This window comes from Magallana gigas, chromosome 1 (assembly GCF_963853765.1).
Source record: "Magallana gigas chromosome 1, xbMagGiga1.1, whole genome shotgun sequence".
NCBI lineage: Eukaryota > Metazoa > Mollusca > Bivalvia > Ostreida > Ostreidae > Magallana > Magallana gigas.
This window is the reverse complement of record NC_088853.1, coordinates 65,724,934-65,745,127: the sequence shown is the minus strand read 5'-3', so window position 1 is coordinate 65,745,127 and position 20,194 is coordinate 65,724,934. Positions and strand designations below refer to the sequence as shown.

The 20,194-nt window shown below is 34.1% G+C and overlaps 1 protein-coding gene across 1 annotated transcript; it reads left to right on the top strand.

Annotated features, from left to right (window-relative positions):
* Positions 1-3,321: 3,321 nt before the first annotated feature.
* Positions 3,322-11,954, top strand: LOC105344784 (uncharacterized). Its single transcript, XM_011452657.4, has 9 exons — positions 3,322-3,395; positions 3,634-4,314; positions 6,005-6,696; positions 7,231-7,425; positions 8,010-8,218; positions 8,559-8,673; positions 9,110-9,230; positions 11,231-11,346; positions 11,871-11,954. The coding sequence occupies exons 2-9, from the start codon at positions 3,693-3,695 to the stop codon at positions 11,922-11,924; spliced, it is 2,124 nt and encodes a 707-aa protein (XP_011450959.3). The 5' UTR covers positions 3,322-3,395; positions 3,634-3,692; the 3' UTR covers positions 11,925-11,954.
* Positions 11,955-20,194: the final 8,240 nt, after the last annotated feature.

The window sequence follows — 20,194 nt, the reverse complement described above, 5'->3', positions numbered from 1 at the left end:
TGTTTTACGGTGTGACCGTTGGGGCGAGTGCAGAAGGAGCCACACATCTGTCATCATTGTTAAATGCAACCCGTGGACTTAACCAAACCAAAAAACTTTGGCTTTGTCTCGAAAACTTTTACTACCGCAAGGAACCGGAAGATATCAAACTTTTATTCTAATGGTCCTTTCCTAGGATTAAATACACTTAAACATAAAAACTACCACTGAGCATTAATAAAATGTTAAACAGACTTATTAAAATATTTTGATAAACACAAAGCCGGTTTTTTTTTTATCTCTTCTTTACCTTTTAATAATGATCATTAAAATCAATAAATTGTGTGTCTGTGTTATATCTCATTTTGTTCCTTGTTGTTTCCGGTGTTTTAATTATTTTCCTCTGAGACATCAATTTTAATTTGTTTTTAATCTTTTTAATTTTTGTACGCTATATAAGCGTTGTAGACATATGTGCCCTCCCCCTTTTTTAGTGTGTGATATCCAATATTATTGAAAGGTTTGACCACATATGCAACTATAACAAATACATGTTGATATTTTAACAGTTTAATTTGTTTTCTTTTATTCATTCATTACAAAATGACGTGGCTACACGTAGATCTAATAACGATTAGACTTTTCTTTTTTAATAATTTTTGTCACCTACCTAACGTATAACAATGATTGGATCAATATGACAATAAATTTAGCATGGAACTTGCATGTGTATTTACTGAGCAAAAAAAAATCATCAAAACAAAACTAATCAGCCACCGTCAATAGCGAGCATAGTATCAGTATTAACGGTGACTCCCTACTTCCTACACGTTACATTCAGTACAGATGCTTGATCCACCTCTAAATGTATCGCGGGAATATAAAACGCGAGATCACTGTGACGTCATACATAACTTTTTGCGCTCGACAGTTTTCGTAAATTGTCGGACAAATTCGGGGAAGGAAATGACGCCATAGGTACAGTTTTTTACGTAAGCATATGTGTTGTTTACTTTAATGTTTTTAAAAGGATTTTTTATTGTTAAATGAAAATGATGTATGCGATTTACAGGTAAGAATTTTCCTTAAAAACGCTTCCTGTTCAGCCATGTTGCTATGCACCGCAAAGGATCACTGGGATAGTAGAACGTTTTCACGTGGCCTCATAAAATTTTCTTTGAACAATGTGCAGATTTCAACTCGAATTTCCTCCGTTCGAACACGTTGTCTATGGAGCTCGCTACGCGAGCGGCGCTTCGCGCCGCCTCGCTGCGCTCGCTATTAAAAAATTAACAGATCGAAATGCATCAACAAAATGGTATAATCAAATGGAGAAATTAAAAAGTTGACCAAATGAATGATCAAAATGAGCAAACCATTATGAATAGCTGTGCATAGTGGATCAATCACTGCTGAAGTATATATCGGATGATATTGTTCAGCCTGATTACATATTAATTCTACTTGATGATACATACCTAGCATAATGGGCGTGGCAACATGCATCACTTCCACACTGCCGGATGTCAACATAAAATTCAAACCTCCCCGTTAGAATTTCCGCAAACCGTTTTCGTAACTGCAAAGATATTTACACTGTGGCTCTTGTATCTATTGCATTGTTTCTATACGAGGACATAAAATATATTATTAGTTTCTCATGTGAATAATACGAATTATTCTGTATGTATTTATATCTGTTCTAACATCATTGATCCAGATTGCTAAATTTTGGATGTATTAATATATTCATGTAAATATTAGTATATAAACATGTGCATGCATGTGTACAAAAAGTATATAACGTATTTGGTATTTTAGAGTTTCGGTCTGAAAAGATACATAACATTACATATACCAGTCTGAAATGAAAAATAAAAGCAATAAGTAATGACATTGCTTATTCAGTATTTTTATATTTAACATGGTTTCTGTGGGCGTTCAAACATGCCACCGATTTCATCTTATTCTATCTCAACCTCTCCAAAAAAACCCAATAAAGTATCAATGAACAATTCACTGATCTGACTGACCGTTTTATTGATTGATTAATTGATCGATTGATCGATTTTGATCGTTCTATAATTAGATTGTTTGACTTTGCATACTGACTGATTGGGCTATTCATTGTAACACTTATTGCCGTTTAATATGTGTAATGTTTAGACTGATAAAGCTGCATGTATATGTGTACATATTTTCTGAGTATCGGGAGTCAAATAAAAAAATTGAACTAACAAGTTACATAACCGCAGGGTAGTATGTGGATGTTAACTCCATTTGCTGTCTACATGTATATTCATGTACATGTAAGGATGATAGGAAGTCAACTTATTTGTTTTTTTTAGTTTGTTTATAAAACCGATGCATGATAATAAATTGCAGTATGCTTGCTGTCTCTATACATGTATATAGACAGGGTTTACTATAAGGGCGAGTCCTTTTTAACTTCCTTTTACTAGCTACGTCAACCAATATACTGGTAAGACAACGGACGCTATTGATTATAACCGATATCTATTCACATGTTTCAACATAGTTGATATTCATTTTATCAACTTCAAACAGACAATATGAAATCAAAATTTCAAATAAAATAACGATAGGTAAACCTCCGCGAGTTAGACACCCAACAAGTTGCATATAGATACACAGTCACCTAAATATGTCCACCCCTTTCCCTCTCCATTCCTTTTTTTCGGGGGGGGGGGGGATAATTCCTGGATTTCATCCATAATCTATATTTCGGCTGATGTTCCATTTATTGTCAAATGATCTACACTTCAAAAAAGAAAAAGAAAGAAATTAATCATCGGTTCCACACCAATAAACAAGAAAGAGAAAAGGAGATAAAAAAGAAAAGAAAACAGGTAAAAAAATGGTGGATGAGGGGGCGGGAGGTCAATGTACATGTACATATCCCTATAGCTCTGCGAAAAATGTGACTCTGGTTAAAAGGCAAATTTTAAGATAAATCTGAAATGTATAGATGTATAGCGTATAGTAATTATATATATATAAGCGCTCATAAGCGCTGAGATATCTTAAATTTCCGATTATGTAATTTGAAATAAGCTGTTTCACAGTTCCTCCATCCTCCATATACATGTATTTGGTCACCACCCCCCCCCCCCAAAAAAAAAAAACAAAACAAACAAACAAACAAACAATCAAAACAAAACAAACAAAAAAACCCCAACAAAACAAAAAACAAAAAAAAAAAAAAATGAAAATATATATATTTAAAAAATAATGAAAATTATAGATAATAAAAACAAAGAAAATAAATGGTTTTGTGTCGTTTAGATTAATTTCAATGAAAATCATTCCAGCCCATGAGGTCAAATGCTAGCATCCATTTTTTTAATCGGGCTCGGAATGACAGGGAAAAATGTCAACAGTTTCTGAACATCCAAGTAAGTATTGATTTTATCACCCTGTTTTTTCAATGATAGAACCATTTATTATCATCAGGCAAATTGATTTTGAATAAGAAAAAATAGGGAATTTTCCATCCTAAAATTTAACCAATCAAGGCTGTGCTACAGAAGGAAATTTTTTTTTTCTTTTCCGAATTTGTTCTATAGAAACGTAATGTCTACTGCGGAGTTAAAGCTCATTGAATGTGATTTACATCTAAACATGTCATTACAGCTAATGGCAATGATCTCAGATAGAACGTCAGATGTTCCAGGCGTCAAGTTTAATGAGCAATGGAGGATAACACAAGAGAAGAGGGTGATGAGGATGGTAAAACACATCCACCATTTTCCGGAAAAATAAAGAAAAGTGAAATTAATAGAGTTCAGACGCCTGCTTGTGATTCAGATTCTGGTGAATGTCATTGTAAAAGCAGCCACACAAGGGAAGGGCTCAGGAGAAAGTCCTGGAGTGGATCAAAATATTCAAAAGGGAAATCCAAGAAAACTCCCACAATTCCTTGCTCTTCCTCCGAAGCTTGTGAGTATGACAAGGAGCATGGAGAAGATGAGGAAGAGGAAGGGGAGGGAACTCAAGCAGAGCATCCAGAGTTATCTTCCCTTTTAAATGGTCTGTGCAATTCTAAATATGGTAACAATTCTCGAGAAAATAGTCTGCGATATTCCAGCTTACAAAAAAATCGTAGGGACCCAAAGAACCAGAAGCCAAATCGAAAATCAGGAGAGACTGCAGTAAACCAGGATAAATCAGGGCCGGGAGCCAGTCAAGTTCAGGGTACCAGTCAGACATGTGACTTTATGTCGGGGCTACACTATGCCATTCCGTTCTTGTCGGACCGACTGAGATCCAGTCTATTAAACAGACTACGCTGTCATTCAGAGCCCAGGGACATAGGTATTGAATACTGTGGAATCATCATTGTTCGTGGTGGGGACCAATGTTCGTGCCTTTCGTGGGTAACCCTTGCCCACAAAATTACATCCCCAATTAACAAGCATTTGTTTAATATTTATCAAAATTATCCCAAACTTGCTACCAACGAAATAATGTCCCCATGCACCAGGAAAATTTTGGCTATCCACGAACATTGACCTCCACAAATAAAAATGATTCCACATTACACTAGAGTTAAATGCAATTTAAGTAGGCTAACTAGGCTTTTTCATACATTTATTTCCAATGTACTGTACACACTATTGGTATAATGCCATCTGTTTAGGCTGCTTGCTTCATTCCTTTACCAGTGATATACCGCTATAAATGATAAAGCAAATTATTATTTTACACTTATAAACCCCATCAAGATCATTAGTTTAATTGTAGACGAGAGAAAACTGGGAGAAGGCGTTCTAAGTTATTGTAGCAGGTCAGTGCCGTATAGGTTTTTATCAGTACTTCGCGTTGTGTTTATTTTTGTTTTGTGACTGAATTTGACCTCTACATTACTAAACTTTACTAAATTATAAATAAGGTATGAAAACGACTTTACTCTCACTATAGATAAACCAGATATAATAAACCAAACTCAAAGTAAATGAAAACCAAGATTAACAACCCTTTATAAATTTATTATAACAAAATAAGAACACAAGGCAATAGCAAATACTTAAAATCCCCCAACCCTAAAACCTAACTTTAACAGGGACCTTAAATAGACAGACGAGACGGGCCGGGATTCAGGAGAAAAGTAGCTAGCGAAACCAGCTGTCTCCCTCCCCCTCTCTGCTTCAGGAGAAAAGTAGCTAGCGAAACCAGCCGTCTCCTTCCCCCTCTCTGCTTCAGGAGAAAAGTAGCTAGCGAAACCAGCCGTCTCCTTCGTCAAATAAGGACTTACACGGCTTTATATATGGGACAGAACAATAGACAACTGTCAATAACGTTATTGGCTATCGTATAAAGTGGGCGTTACCAAAGTAATAGAATAAATCACACCGGGATCGGAATACTAATAATAATAAATAGAAACAAAATCCCGATCTACCACATTATGAACCTTGTGCCCAATCCCAATTGTATTTTTATACAATAAAAATATTTTAAAATCAGTTGTATGCCACAACCATTGTGATTTGAAAATATTTTTATTGTACAAAAATACAATTGGGATTGGGCACAAGTTTCATAACTTAGACCGCCATCTCCCAGTTGAAAATATTTTTATTGTGGCACAACGGCATCACAATTCTCTCTGTCTCTCTGTCCTTCTCTCTTTAATTTGCTCTTAAAATCTAAGGGACCTGGGAGGTTGCGATTTTGTGTTTTTTTGTTATTAATTCCATCCAAAACAGAAATAGTAAATTATTTAATGATTGGAAACATATTCTGATATTGTCTCTTTGATCCTCTGCTCAGGTTAGAGGTTTGGATTTTAATTTATATTTGCAGTATTCATCAGCAGACATATTCGAAATGAAAAAAAAGTTGAAAATGTTGGTGTAATTCACTCTGTAAAAATATTCTTTCAATACTTTGCATGTTGTAAGACTTCATTATAACCTCTTTTTAAATATTTTGTCATATCATACATATAATCATATTAAGATGGTACCGTCGATTTTCATGATTAGGATCTGAATTCTTTCAGGAACGAATTGTGTCACTGAGCGTGCTCCACAGACCAGGGACTTACGGAATGAGCTGAGTGACTCGGACAGCAGTAGTGAACGGTACGATCTCCCAGAAATCCCACGACCTCAGACCCAACAATTACCTCCTCGTTGTCATGACAACCTGAGTAAACAGACCCCTTTGCCATGCCCATCAGCCAATAAAGACAAGGCTAGCTCTTCTCTTCCAGCTGTGAAAAATGTACTGTGTTGTCAGAAAGATTCTGAGAGTCATTCACAAACTGCAGTCATGGATTTGAAATATTCAGAACAAGATAAGAGGATGGGTTTTTGTGGAGGTTGCTCTGTACAGCAGGGAGGTATAAGGAACAGCAACCAGGGATCATGTGACCATCTTGATGAATCATGCTCATGTGTCACGGACAATCGTGATGAATCTAGTGATATAAATCATGGCGACAATGATATATGGCATGATTGTGTGGAGGGCGCTGTTTGCTCCTCAAGGGAGCCAAGTGTTGAGGGTAATCATGAGGAATCTTGTCATGAAAATCGTGGTGGCAATGATATGTGGCATTGTGTGGAGGGCGTTGTCCTTTCCGACGAGGATGAGGACATTGAGGCGGCAGTGAATCGCCTAGCGGAGGATGTGGGGAAATACAACTTCCTGGAACATTTGAATCTTGATCATCTTGATGAAGAAAATAAGGTGTGTTTGTAAATGCTAAAACCGATAAGCTTAATTGATTGAGATTTAATTGTAAAATTTAATTATTTTCAAACAAAGTGTGCAGTAACATATAAGATATTTAACAAATTTGATCTAAACTGGTGGATTAGTGTGTGTAATATAGGTTCAGTACTTCCATACTCCTACTAACCCTAGCAAGTGGGTTAACCTTCTAGCTCAGTTGGTAGTGCGTTGGTTTTTTAACTAAAGAGTATGGATTTTAGCCTATTTGTGAACCTCCTCCTATTCTACTGTATACAGGAAAATATTTGTCCCAGTTTTATTTTCACCCTTTTCGCCCTTGTTGCCAGCAGGCAAATTTAAGACTGGGCATATTCCAGACAGTGCCTCAAATTATCTCCCTTTAAACATAACTGTGTCTGCATACATTGGCAAATTTAAGATGGGACGAAACTGTTTGCAAATTGAAGGTGGAAAATTACACGGGGCAAAAAATAACCCTATATTCAGTATTATAAAAGAGAATCCATGATATTTTTTCCATGTTTACAGGACAAAAGTGGTAAATCATGCGGCAGTGACAGTGATGTGTGGTATCAGTTTGTGGAGGGCGGTGCTGGGTTGGACAGTGGACTCGCCGCGTGTTCTGACAATGACCCTGATTTAGAGGCTGCCGTTAACTGCCTCGCGGAGCAAGAAGAGAATATCAGCTTCATTGAACATGAACTTAATAAGGCAGAAGATGAGGTTTGTATAAATATTAAAACCAAAAGAGTTTTAAGGAGGCTGGATGGTCGACAAAATTAACCACCCGATCTTTAGATTTTCAGCTATGATTTGACTGAGTTCTTCATCTTAAGAAGATTAATATAGCCTTGAAATGGCTTTAATTATCCAGTCCTCTTAAATACTGTTAATGCTTAACATTTGGTTGTGTATTCATGTATTATAATACTGTAGAAGCGGCATTTCTCTGTTTAATTTCTTGCAGAAAAACATTTATTAAATACAGAAAGAACTAGATGAATGAAATATAGTCTAATTTGTTGAAAAAATTTTCTTCCTTAAATCATACAAATATGCTAAGTATGGTATATTTATTGTTTGTAAATATGAAACAAAAAATCAGTAATTGGATTTTGTAAAAAATAATTCATCAAAATACATGCAGGAACTTATGACTGCTGACTATATATATAAGATTCATCTTTACTACATTCATTAAAATCTAATGGATTCATACTAAATTACTAAATACTTTGTCTAATGAGTAATAATGATTTTAACATGGTCCCTGAAACTCAACAGATTCATTTGTTTTCTATTTTTAGATTTCCAGTGATGACTCCTCTGAGACGGTCCCTGACCTATTTTCGAGTCTGAGCTCAGACAGCTGTCAGGCTGACGACGAGTTTGAGTGTGATTGCGGGCACTGTGTTGGCTCAGGTCAAGGTCACCATGACAATGTCCTTGACCTTGATTGGCAGACAGCTGACAGACTGGAGAGCTCTGGAAGGGAAGATAACTCTAGTCCTGAAAGGTTAGTGTAAGGGCTTAAATACATTGCATTGAAATATTTCTGATTTCATTGCATATTTTACACAATTTAGTAGAACAAGTTCTAAAACTTATTTGCACTCTTCCTATAATTAAAACAAAATACCGTAAATGAATGAAGGCCTGACTTCCTACATAATTTTAGATAACAAATTAATTTCTTTTAGCACTCCTGCCCTTATGAGCCGCTTGGACATTTTTAATTCCATGCAAAAATAAAAGCAATCTTTCTTGCAATTTTAATTCTTTTTTTTTAATTTACATCTATCTGCTTATCAGTGAATCCCCCTTTTTCCCAACTAATTGAATATCTCAATCTACAGAATCCCTGTTGGCTCTGTGATCTCTGAACCAGAGGATGATGACATTGAGGAGGGGGTTTATCAGATCAGCCTACTGCCTCCACTGGACTCGCATCAGCTGGAGGCCATGTTTGAGGTATTAGTGATAGGGCAGTCATCTAGAGGAGGGGGTTTATTAGATCAGCCATTTCTTTTTATAGAACTAGCTTTGTATAAGATTTTTAATCAAAAGTTTCACTGCAGCAAATCCTGAGGTTTTAATTTTGATGAAAGATAACGACTATCCTCAATTGATGCCTTACTGTCTCTCATATGAAATTGATCAACCCAATATATTTCCAGTAACAAACCTTAATATGAGTAATATTGTCTGGGCAAATTCAAGATGCGACGAAAAAGTTTGCAAGTGTAGAGAGGCACGAAAATAAAAAAACATGAGGCAAAAACTTACCTTGTACATACTATATTATGTCTGCTCCAAGGGGGCTTAGTAAATGAGAAACACGTATTAACTGTTTTCAGTATTTTATGAAATATGGTTTGTACAGGATGATGTATTTTTTTTCCCGCAGACAATGATCGCCCAGCTACAAGAGATAAATCTTGGGGGTGGGGAGGAACAGGCTCCGCCTCCCGCCTCAGTATCGACCATTGAGAGTCTTCCTTCCAACCAGGTCACGGACCAGCAAATCGGTAGCTTCTATTTATACACATCAAATCTATAGTCAAACTTTATCTCAAACTAGATGGGACTGTTTGAAAACTTTGAGATATTCAAGTATTCGAGATATTGAGAGTAAAATACTTTGAAAAAAGGGGGTTGGGACTTACAGATCACTTCGCAATATTCATTGTATTCGATATATCAGAGTTCGAGATATCGAATTCAACTGTATCTGTAATGTTATTTAGTGTGCAGGTGTTATTTTTTTTTCATGTAGAGGTGTTATTTTTTTTAATGGTTATACAGTACTGTAAAGTTTACGTATAACATTATATATTTGGCGTCTACGATATTTGGCAAAAAATAGTTTTTGAACAAGTTGGTGTGGATTGGATTTAGTTTAATCCTGAATGTGCCTATTCCTATACATATATGCATGGCATTTAGCGATGAACTTGATTTAGCGGTAGACGCATCCCACTAATAGCGCTAAATAGAATACACAGCCAAATATAGTACGTTAACTTTACAGTAATATTTATTATATAATTGTTAGTTAATTAGGATACTGTAAATTTCTTATATTACGCGAGTACTTAATTCTGCGATCCCGCTGTTTTGTATCAAATCGCAAGAATATAAAATCGCAAACGCAGAACATTTATCCATATTTTCTATAGTTATCGACTATCAGAAAATAATTGCGAGGTTTTAAAGTCTGCGAGAGATGCTTCTTGCCATTTTATGCTATATATTAATTTCTTTGCGTTTAATTAGGAATTCACAGTATAAGAAACTTGTATATGGGGATTTTATACATGTAGTGTAATTTTATTGTTAAGATGCCCATTTAGATGAAAAAATGTATTGAAAAATTTGGAAATGAATATGTGAAATTATATAAGTTCCTCATATTTTAATTTGTATGTATCATGCATTTTGATACTATAGTCCGTCCCAAGATATTTATGCTGCACATTTGGACAATTTTTAATAAAAATACACATACCTGTGAAAGAAGTGCAATTGAAATCAATGAAAGGGAAATTTTCCAAGATAACTTCATTAATACATAATCATTTTTCCCTCATTGAAATTCACCGGAGCGAAAACAGATTTCCTATGGAGATTTAAATTGGGTAATGTTGACATCTTTTTTCCATTCGGAAGTCACTTGGAATACCTCCCACAATTTTCCAAGGTTATCATTCGGGCTTAATTATGGCTGATGTAATGCAAAATCCCAATCTAATTAAAATTAGATCTTTGATCCGCTCCTAATAGATCACTTTGTGTAGGAGCAGATCAAAGATCTAATTTTAATTAGATTGTGCAAAATCCCCTTAGACTTTCTATTTTTAGCCGTGTATTGAAACATGACAAGCTAGAGGGGGCATCTCAAAAGGGAAATCTAGGGATTTTTTCATACTATTGAGTGAACATCATGTGAATCAAGGGGTATTTATAAATATCAAATAATTTAAGAAAATATGTGGCAAAAATATCTTGGGACAGACTATAGTGTGTATACAATTATATAAATAGTGCCTGTTTGGGAGGGTAACAGTTGAAATTGACACCCCGAGAAAACCATTGTCAACCGACGCGAAGTGGAGGTTAATAATGGTTTCCGAGGGGTGTCAATTTCAACTGTTATCCTCCCAAACAGGCACTATTAATTTTGTTATACTGAATGTCTTGATTTTTTTTAAAAATTTTACTGCTTTTATATAGGAATAACGTGAATTCTACAGCGAACCGTACGCGCATAATTTTCGCGCATGTAACATTTTTTAATGTTACCCGTTGCTAAGTGCGTTGCTAACGCTGAGGGTAATAGAAAATATTATTAACTGCGTCTTAACCAATCAGATTTCAGTATTTAACATGAAAGTATAACAATGTGTAATAACACATAAAATGTATAAAAAAGCTATATGATACCAATTTTTTTCTATTCATAACTCTCAGAAAAAATTGTTCACTATTTTATGTATTACGTTATTTATTAGTGACCTTCATATTACAGATGACCTTGCCCCCTGCTCTATATGTCTGTCCTCATTTGTTGTCATGGATACCAGTTCCCATCTTCCGTGTAACCATTTGTTTCATCTCCACTGCATCCAAGCTTGGCTGGCCAAGGTAAGAAGTACAGTAGGTACACAAAACAACCTTAATCTATGTTTTGACAAAACCATTTTATCCTATAGTTACCTTAAAATTTATCTACATACTAAAGTAGAACTATTTTTTAAAAAAATACAAGGATTTTTGTTGTTGTACTGGTTAAGTACTGTATCAATCTAAACAATTAGATATTACAGGTATTATTCCGAAATAAGAGGGAACCCAATTTAAGGAGTTTAATTCGGGTTGGCACAGTTTATGCTAAATCAACCACAAAGTGTTCTTTTAAAAAAGAGTTAAATGTACAAAACCAATTATTATTTTTAATTGGTTAGCTAATGAATTTTCTCCTTATACTTCAATTTACTACAGATTGTGCAGAAAACATTACACTTTGTACTCTCAATGACATTTAATCATAAAAAGAGATTGTCATGCAGAATGTTTTTACATCATAAAAGCATATGTATGCTAAAATTAAATTTTGTACATGTATATAACGTTTTGTGGTGTGTTGGTGACCTTTGACCCTTTTACAGTCTGCTACCTGTCCTGTCTGCAGACGTCATTTAGAGTCTCCAGGAAACAGCTAGTGAGCATGCCCAGTCTACAGGAAATGACATCATGATACCTCAAAACCCCATCACTTTTGACATCGAAAATTAATGAGAGAAAAATGCAAGAAGATTGTTGTATAACTCATGTTGTTACATGTACCAGTGGTTTATTAAGTGGTCTTGTTTCATGTAAAGCAATATTGCTTCATGCTGCTTTTTAGTTTTAAGTGGAACTAACAGAATTGTATTATACTGTATGTGTCTTTTCCAAATGTGGAGTTGACATTTACTCTAGGATTGGAAACAAAGGTCTTTACTTTCCAACATTCTTTCAATTTTTTTTTTTTCATTTTTTTTTTTGCTTTTTAAAGCGCTAAGCATAGCTCAGCGCTTTATTGTCGTTAGACTTCTACTTCCGGTGCAAGGAATAACCGCCCCCTATGAACAGAAGTTTACATCATTTAAACTGGTTAGGGAACCAGTTTCAGGAGCTGCACGGGCTAGTACGGGCTACTGTGAATTTGATGTACAGGGCTTACATACATCATTGCAGGGGCTGCCACGCAGTGATGAGGAAATATATCGCGTATACAGAAACTAAAATGTTATATACATACATGTATATCTTTTACAAACAGAAGCTGGGTTAGCGCTTTTCAGTACTATGAGTACTTTGATTATTACATAATATTAGCACTTATCTTTTAAAAAATTGTTTTGTTATGTTTTTGTTTTATCATATTATTAATCATTTTTGTTTTAGTTATTTATATGAGAAGAATTTATTTTTTATGAATTAAAAGTGCAATATCATTTGTGATTAATTAGAAGCTTTGGTGTATATGCTTACTGTATATGTATATGCCAAGGGCACATAATAGCTTTTACAAAATCCTACTGTTTTAAAATTCATTCTCAAAATACAAGTAGGGTATATCAGCTTGTAAATGTATATGGTTTAATTTAGGGAGAAATGTGTAACACTGTCATCTATATATATCACGTATGCTTGAAAAATCTTCTGCAATCGAAAAAACATGGTATTATTTCTGCAGTTACTTGTTATGTGTAATGTTATAAATGATGTATTGCAAAATAATAAATCCTTTGAATGCTTTTACATCTATATGTTTCTGGAATCTGTCGTTGAATAATCAGGGATGTACTTGAATGTATAAATGTGTAACGGGATGGGAGAAATAATGACTGACCAGACCGGGATTCAAACACAGGCCCCCTGAATCTCTAGTCAGGTGATCTACCAACTGAGCCATATGGCACTGGTATTTAAACTGGTCTGCCCGCCAAAAATGATTAACAACAAACATGGATGTTTAAATTATGAACAAAAAACAAAATGACAGTTTTAATAATCAACAGAGCAAAATGTAAATGGCAATTAACAAACTTATCCATTTTTAATATACTATTTTTTATAATATTGGGGTAAATACAGATTTGTTTACTCATGATACATAGACAAATCCACACTTTATAAAAGTTAAGTCCCTTGGTCGCCATCTTTGGGGGAAAACACATTGATTTCTCACAGTAGCCTTGTAGTTTAAAGGTTTATAACTTTGTCATCCGTTTCGGTTCTGTATTTTGATTGCCCCAAGTTTGGGCAACAAACATATTGAAGGAATAGACCAAATTCCAAAAGATTTCATCACAGGACGCCTAAATACTTGGTTGCATAAAGGAAAAAGTTGGGTTTTCCCTTTTGACCTTTGGGTTGACCCCGCAAAGGGAAACATCTTTTGCAAAGTGTGGATTGGACTGTTGTAGATTAATTAATGAAGTTATTAATCGTTGCAATGTGGTGTAACTCCAAGCTTTTTATATTTCTTTTTAGAGTAAAAAGGATACCTGTAATACTTGTATTGATTGTGGTATTGCATTCTTTATTGGTCTTGTTCTATTTTGATTTCATATCTTTTGCTATTATGTGATCTGATGTTACAGATTAGTTAATTGATAAATTTCCCCTATATATATATAAAGAATATAGTACTTTAGTTGTACTTGATCTTCAATGTGAAGGGGGGGGGGGGGTATTAAACATCTGTGCTATTTCTGATTCATTTGGTTTCTACAATAGTATATGAATTATGTATATAACATGCACAGTATTCACAGAAATAAAGCCATCACACTGGTTGTTAATCTTTATTTATGATCAAGAAAAAAAATCTTGTTAATTTTCAGTCACATTTTAAAAACTAGCTATCGGCTGTGTGCTCCACATATTACCCATAAGATCTTCATTAAATTTGTTGATACGATGTCTGCAGCCTTAAACTATTGTAACAGAGACACTTATTGCCTCTGCTGGGGTTTGAACCAGGGTCCTCTGGCATGCCAGTCCAGCACTCTACTGATTTAGCTGAAGGGTTAAGTCCCTAGCCAGAGCTAGTAGGAATGCCATATACCTGACTCTGCCACAGGATTATTCAGTGAAGTAGAAGTAAATTTGGGCATTTTTCTATGTTCTTATATAGAGATCTTCTTTTAAAGGAATTCAATTCAGTCTAAAAATGACCGCGACCATTGAGCCCGCCTAAATTCGTGATTAAAATAATGTGGACTTTTCTCAAGATTCAGTGAATATAATTATGTGGTTTGTTCAGAATATCTTGTTCAATATACATGTTCTCTGTATGGGGCTCTCCTTTGTTGCTTTTTGAAAATATTTAAGTAACTGTACACACCTATCAAGGAATACAAATACAAATAATTTATTGGCACCAACACAGTTACAATAATTGACAAAGGTACAATATATGCATAAACAGAAGTATTGTTTTTATTACATATCAGTATGAAAGATATACATGTATAATTTTACATTACAAGGAGAGAAAATATGTCGACATCCTACTCAGCTTTTTCCCCAAGCATTCACAAAAAAAAACGAATGGTTGTGTGGGACGAATACCTATAGGCAAGGTTTCTTCATTTAATATACATTCCCTCTTTTCCTCGAGAAGATTAGAAATATATTTCTTAGGAAGAATAAAAATTACAAGTTTGGCCATTTTTTTTTATCTGTGAAGTAACACTATGCAAAGACTTTTCCAACAAATATCATCACCTACCGACGTTCATGTTTACAAATCTTAACAATTTTATGTAAAATCTGTGTAGAATTTTATTCATTGCTGCATCCTTCAAGTTTATTCATTACACATACAAAACATAATTATAGTGTTATATGAGGTGCAGAATGATTATATACAAACGTGTAAGAAAAGCAGGATGTACAAATGAGAAACAGAAAAAAAAACTATGTATTTTGTTACATAGGATGACCGACCAAATCAAATATTTTACAAATTAAAGTACACATTTTCATAAAATTTATTTGGTTTAAATTTAAAACATAATGAAATTCATCGCCAATTTGATTAGCTTCACATAAGCCGCAGTTGCGGTCTTCACATGGAGTATTGTTCCACCTACCAATTTCTATAGGGAGATGATGGTTTGTAATAAGTTTCTTAAAGGGCTAAAATGGCCCCCTGAAATGAACATCGTCATTTTACTGTAATTCTTTGTTTTCTTTGTACAGATATATATGTGATGTTTTTACATAATGTTCATTTTTATTCAACTGCCCGCAATTTAGAAATATGACATCGTAAAGACAACCTTTTCCCGCTATTTTTGCATTTTTAGCATAAAATGCCTTGTTTTCAAGCAATTTTTCTTTCTGAAAACATAGAGCGAATGTTTGAACAAACACAATATTTTAATCAGAGATGTATCTAGCCAAGACTAATAAGTGTCAATTTTTTTCTTGTTCAAGCATGCGTTCTATATTTCTTATTCATAAAAAGGTAAGAAAAATGTCAATTTTTGACTGATTTTGATTGAACTATAGAAATAGCGTCACTTTTGACGTCATATACTGCCAGGGAGTGCAGATAAATCAAATAAATAGGTGAAAAATATATTTTACATCAACTCATCTAAAATATAACATAACACTTTATTGTACCCGAAACACTTTTAAAATGACGAATTATGGGGACAAATTAAACTCTTATCATATTTAGTATATGGTAGTAGTAGTAAATGGTCTTCACACAAAAAACTGGATTTAAAAATACGATATAAAGCAGCTTTTGAGGCGCTATCTAGTTCACTATTCCATTTGTGGACAAATTGATCTGTAAGATTTTGTTTGACAAAATTATTTTTTTTAAGTATTTTATGTTTTAACGGAATTAAACATGAATTAGTCAGTTTCTTCTTAACGAGGCCGGGTCTACCTTGTTCTGCCATAGATTTTTGAATGAATTTTTTTACATGAATTTCTACGGATATAAATATAATTTTAAGATAAAAAAGTAAGACAGTTAAATGTACCACACCGTTTGTTTAAGGGGTCATCTCAAAGTTTGTTAATTTTAAACATGGGACCCTATGGGATTTTGCTTGAAATGTATCAATTTTGCACATTTTTTTAAAAACTTTTGCCCAAGGGATTTCCTTTTCTGCTCTACATATTAAAGTTATTGCTAAAAGGCATCAAATGGTCAAATAAAAAAAAAACCTTTTACCGCCTGGTTTGTTCCGGGGGTCTTATCAAATTTTGTTTTGTTTTTGTATGCCCAATTTCACAGATTTGTCAGATAATGGCTATTTTTTATTTGACAAACACGGAAATGGTGATTTTTATAGTATTATTAAAAAATTCAGACATATTTAAGTAATAAATAAATATATAATGCACATATGAAGGGTCATTAATATAAAATGCATCTTTACTGTCTTGAAATATATGAATAAAGCTATATATATTTAGGCGGGTTAAGAAAACGTGACAGAGAGCTAGGCATGTTGAACCTTTCCGACCCGAGCCCAAATATAGCTTAAACTTTGAGACTTTTATGTTTATTCTACAATATAATATCAATTTTACGCATCAAACGAGTTATTTTCAACAATTTTTGTTGAATATCTGCAGTTGAAACTATCACGCCATGGCTTCAACCAAGCAAAAAGATGACGTCACAATACAAATGAAACACTGCGCGAAAGCGTGCGTACTCGATCTGTACTCGGCCTCTTAAATAAGTCCACAAAGCCGTAAAATGTCGATCCGGGTTTGCCTACCCATTTTACCAACTTCGAAATCAACAATTGTCAATAAATTCCAAAATACGTACGCATTGTTTTGTAGCAGTATTTAAAGTGAATACAAATATATCGGTTTTGTGAATTGATCAACCGTCAAATAGATTTGAGACGGACTATAATAGTAAGTATTTGACTTTCTGTTATCCGTTTTTAGTCCGAGTGAATCCATATTTTTCTACGAATTTGATATTGTTCATTGGAGCAGTCATACTGCTGCTGTTTTAAAAGCATTTTACAATTGGCCATGTGACGAAATTGGTTTTATTTTTAGTTTTGCCAAAATGTAAGACCAACGTTTTCTGAAACACCACGGTGAATGTTAATAATTTTTATTAATGTGTCAGAACTGCCAAATCGTAGATAGAGAGACTGCACTGTATGCATCACATTTGATTGCTACGAATAGATAGTAGAGGAATACGGTTGTCTAATGCCAATTATAAGACCTGAATAAGGCATTTTGGAATAGATTACTGTGTTCCCTGAGTTTGTGTTTTCTTGGCTATAAGTCCTGCATAAGGCAATACAAGTACAGCACAGACATAGAGGCGCACCACAGGCAGAGGTGGAGGAAGCGCAAGATTGACACAGTGATTTGATTATTATTTGGAAGGCTGGACAACAGTGATTTATATTTGCGGGAGATACCCGTCGACCACAGTTAGTGGTCATCCAATCAATAGGAAATTGTTCGTATTATTCTCGTGGTCAACAAAAATCTAAGTTAACAGGTTAACGGACCTGGTGAAACGCTTGGGTGTAAGACATACACCAGTGTAAAACACACACAGCTCGACCGCGTTGCACGTTACGGTCAGATCAAGAGGTCACAAAAGTTTAAAACTGAGTACTCTCACTAGATGGCGTAATTGTTAACTCAAATGTTAATCAAGATTCAGAAACCCTTGACTTGGGAAGATGAAAATGTAGCTGCAATAATATAGGCCTCTCTGATTTTTGGGAGTTGATTTTAATCAATTATCCAATGCAGTTACTCAGACAAACCGAAAGTGAAACAGTGTTTGGACCTCAGCACAAATCAATGCTACTGACAAGACTTAGTTCTTGAAAATAATTGATGAATTCGATGTAATGTATGCTAAAGCATTGTTTTTCAAGGAAACTTATTTACAAATACCTTAAAAATAGTCAGATTTTAAATGGTACGAACAATTTAAATATTTTTTGTAGTCGTATGTATTCCTACGCCAGAGTTCAATATAGTCTCGTTCAACTCGACGCTCGGCTGTCTCCGTAAACCCTTGTCGGAGATTTACGGTGTCAGCCGAGCGTTTGGTTGAACGAGACTATAGTTCAATATTGCTTGGATCCATACAATTTTCGAGAAATATTTCTACAACTGATACATACTTTGATTGAATTAATTTTATCTTTAAATATTATTTAACATGATTCATATGGAGGTTTCTCGACATTCTAGTCGAAAAAGTTCAAAAATTCATATTATAAAAATATGCGTAATTCAAATTAGAAACTACGTATACGTGTACTTGTCATGCAAAAAAACATATCATTGATTTTAAAATAAATAAACATCGACAAAATCAACTCCCGTCAGTTCTTCAGTACTTTGATTTGAATATAGGTACCACATTTACCCTTTTCCATTCCCTTGGGGTGACTCCTTGGTTTATGGATGCCTGGAAGAAAACTGTGAGGACCGGAGCAAGGTCCGCCCCAAGAAACCTCAGCAGTCTTACCGGAATACCATCAGCTCCAGTGGCTTTGTGGATTTGAAGACTTTGAATTAGCTTGTTGACACCAGCTTCTGAGATGTTAGTACAATTCATTGCAAGGTGTGTTCCAGGACCCATGGGTTTTATGTTGTTCACCGACTCGTTGGAAATCAAAAAAAAAAATCGGGAGAGGGCTACATTATTGCAGCTTATACCAGGCTTGGGGTAATGGTAAATGTAATGGTAATGCATTGCAATGCATTAAATGTTTTCAGAGTAATGCTAGTAATGAGTAATGCCACAAAATTAGCATTATATTAAAGGTAATGTAGTTCAATACTTTCCAAAATCTAGTGTAATGTTGGCATTATATGGCATTACTTTGCATTACTATGCTTATTATGCAGGTTCACTTTAAAAAATGTAATGAATAAATGAATAGCTGAAATTGAATTCGATCAAATTTATTTTAAAGAAAAAGGAAATAATTATTGAGATACAAATGTTTTTTGTTGTATTATTTAAAAAGATTTTTAAAATTCATTTTTAAATTGTTAAAATAACTAGATATAATAACACTATTTCATAACATTTTTAAAAGTGTTGTTATCAAGAGTTTTAAAATCATTTGAACAATTTACTCCAATTAGTTTGCACTTCAATAAAGAATGTGTCAATAATACACTATGCCCCCAAGATCATCTAAGTATCAAAACAATCTATTGTTATAAGAAGTGCTAAATTCCCCAATCCCCTTCCTTGGCTATATCCCAACAGAATAGAGGACAGAAGCAAAACGAATGCACTGCATTTCATCCATGATGAAAACCAAAATCACTTCCAAAATTATAACCCATTTGAAAATAATTTTACTCTCTCTCTCTCTCTCTCTCTCTCTCTCTCTCTCTCTCTCTCTCTGTTGTATATTAAGTATATTATATTAGTTTGAGCTGATAGAAAATACAAGATTCATGTATTTTTTCTATCATTGCACTTAATATCCTAAGATAAAGATTGCCAAAATATCTTTCAGTCCCAGCTTTCACTGCTCCTGTAATATATTTATTTAGTATAGCTGGGAATATTTTCAAACTAATGGATGCAGTTAAAAGATGAACCCTTCGAAACTTTGATCATGAAGTGCAACAGCAATATTTTGTCTTCAGGTGTCCTCAGTATAGAGAAATCCGATTAAAATATATAAGAAATATAACTGGGGAAAAACCCCTGTTTATAAATTAATTAATATAGATAAGTGTCCAAAATAAAAAAAAAAATTGTGATCTGGGGGAATATCTCTATTTAGCTTTTGGAAACTGCAACATTTTTCCATAAATTGTTTTCTGTTATGCATATAATTCTGTGTCTCTATTTTATATCAAACATTGTGTCATGCCAAATGTCTATAGATATTTTTTACCTATGTAAAATGTTGTTCCTAATTGCCACAAGATGATTAATTTG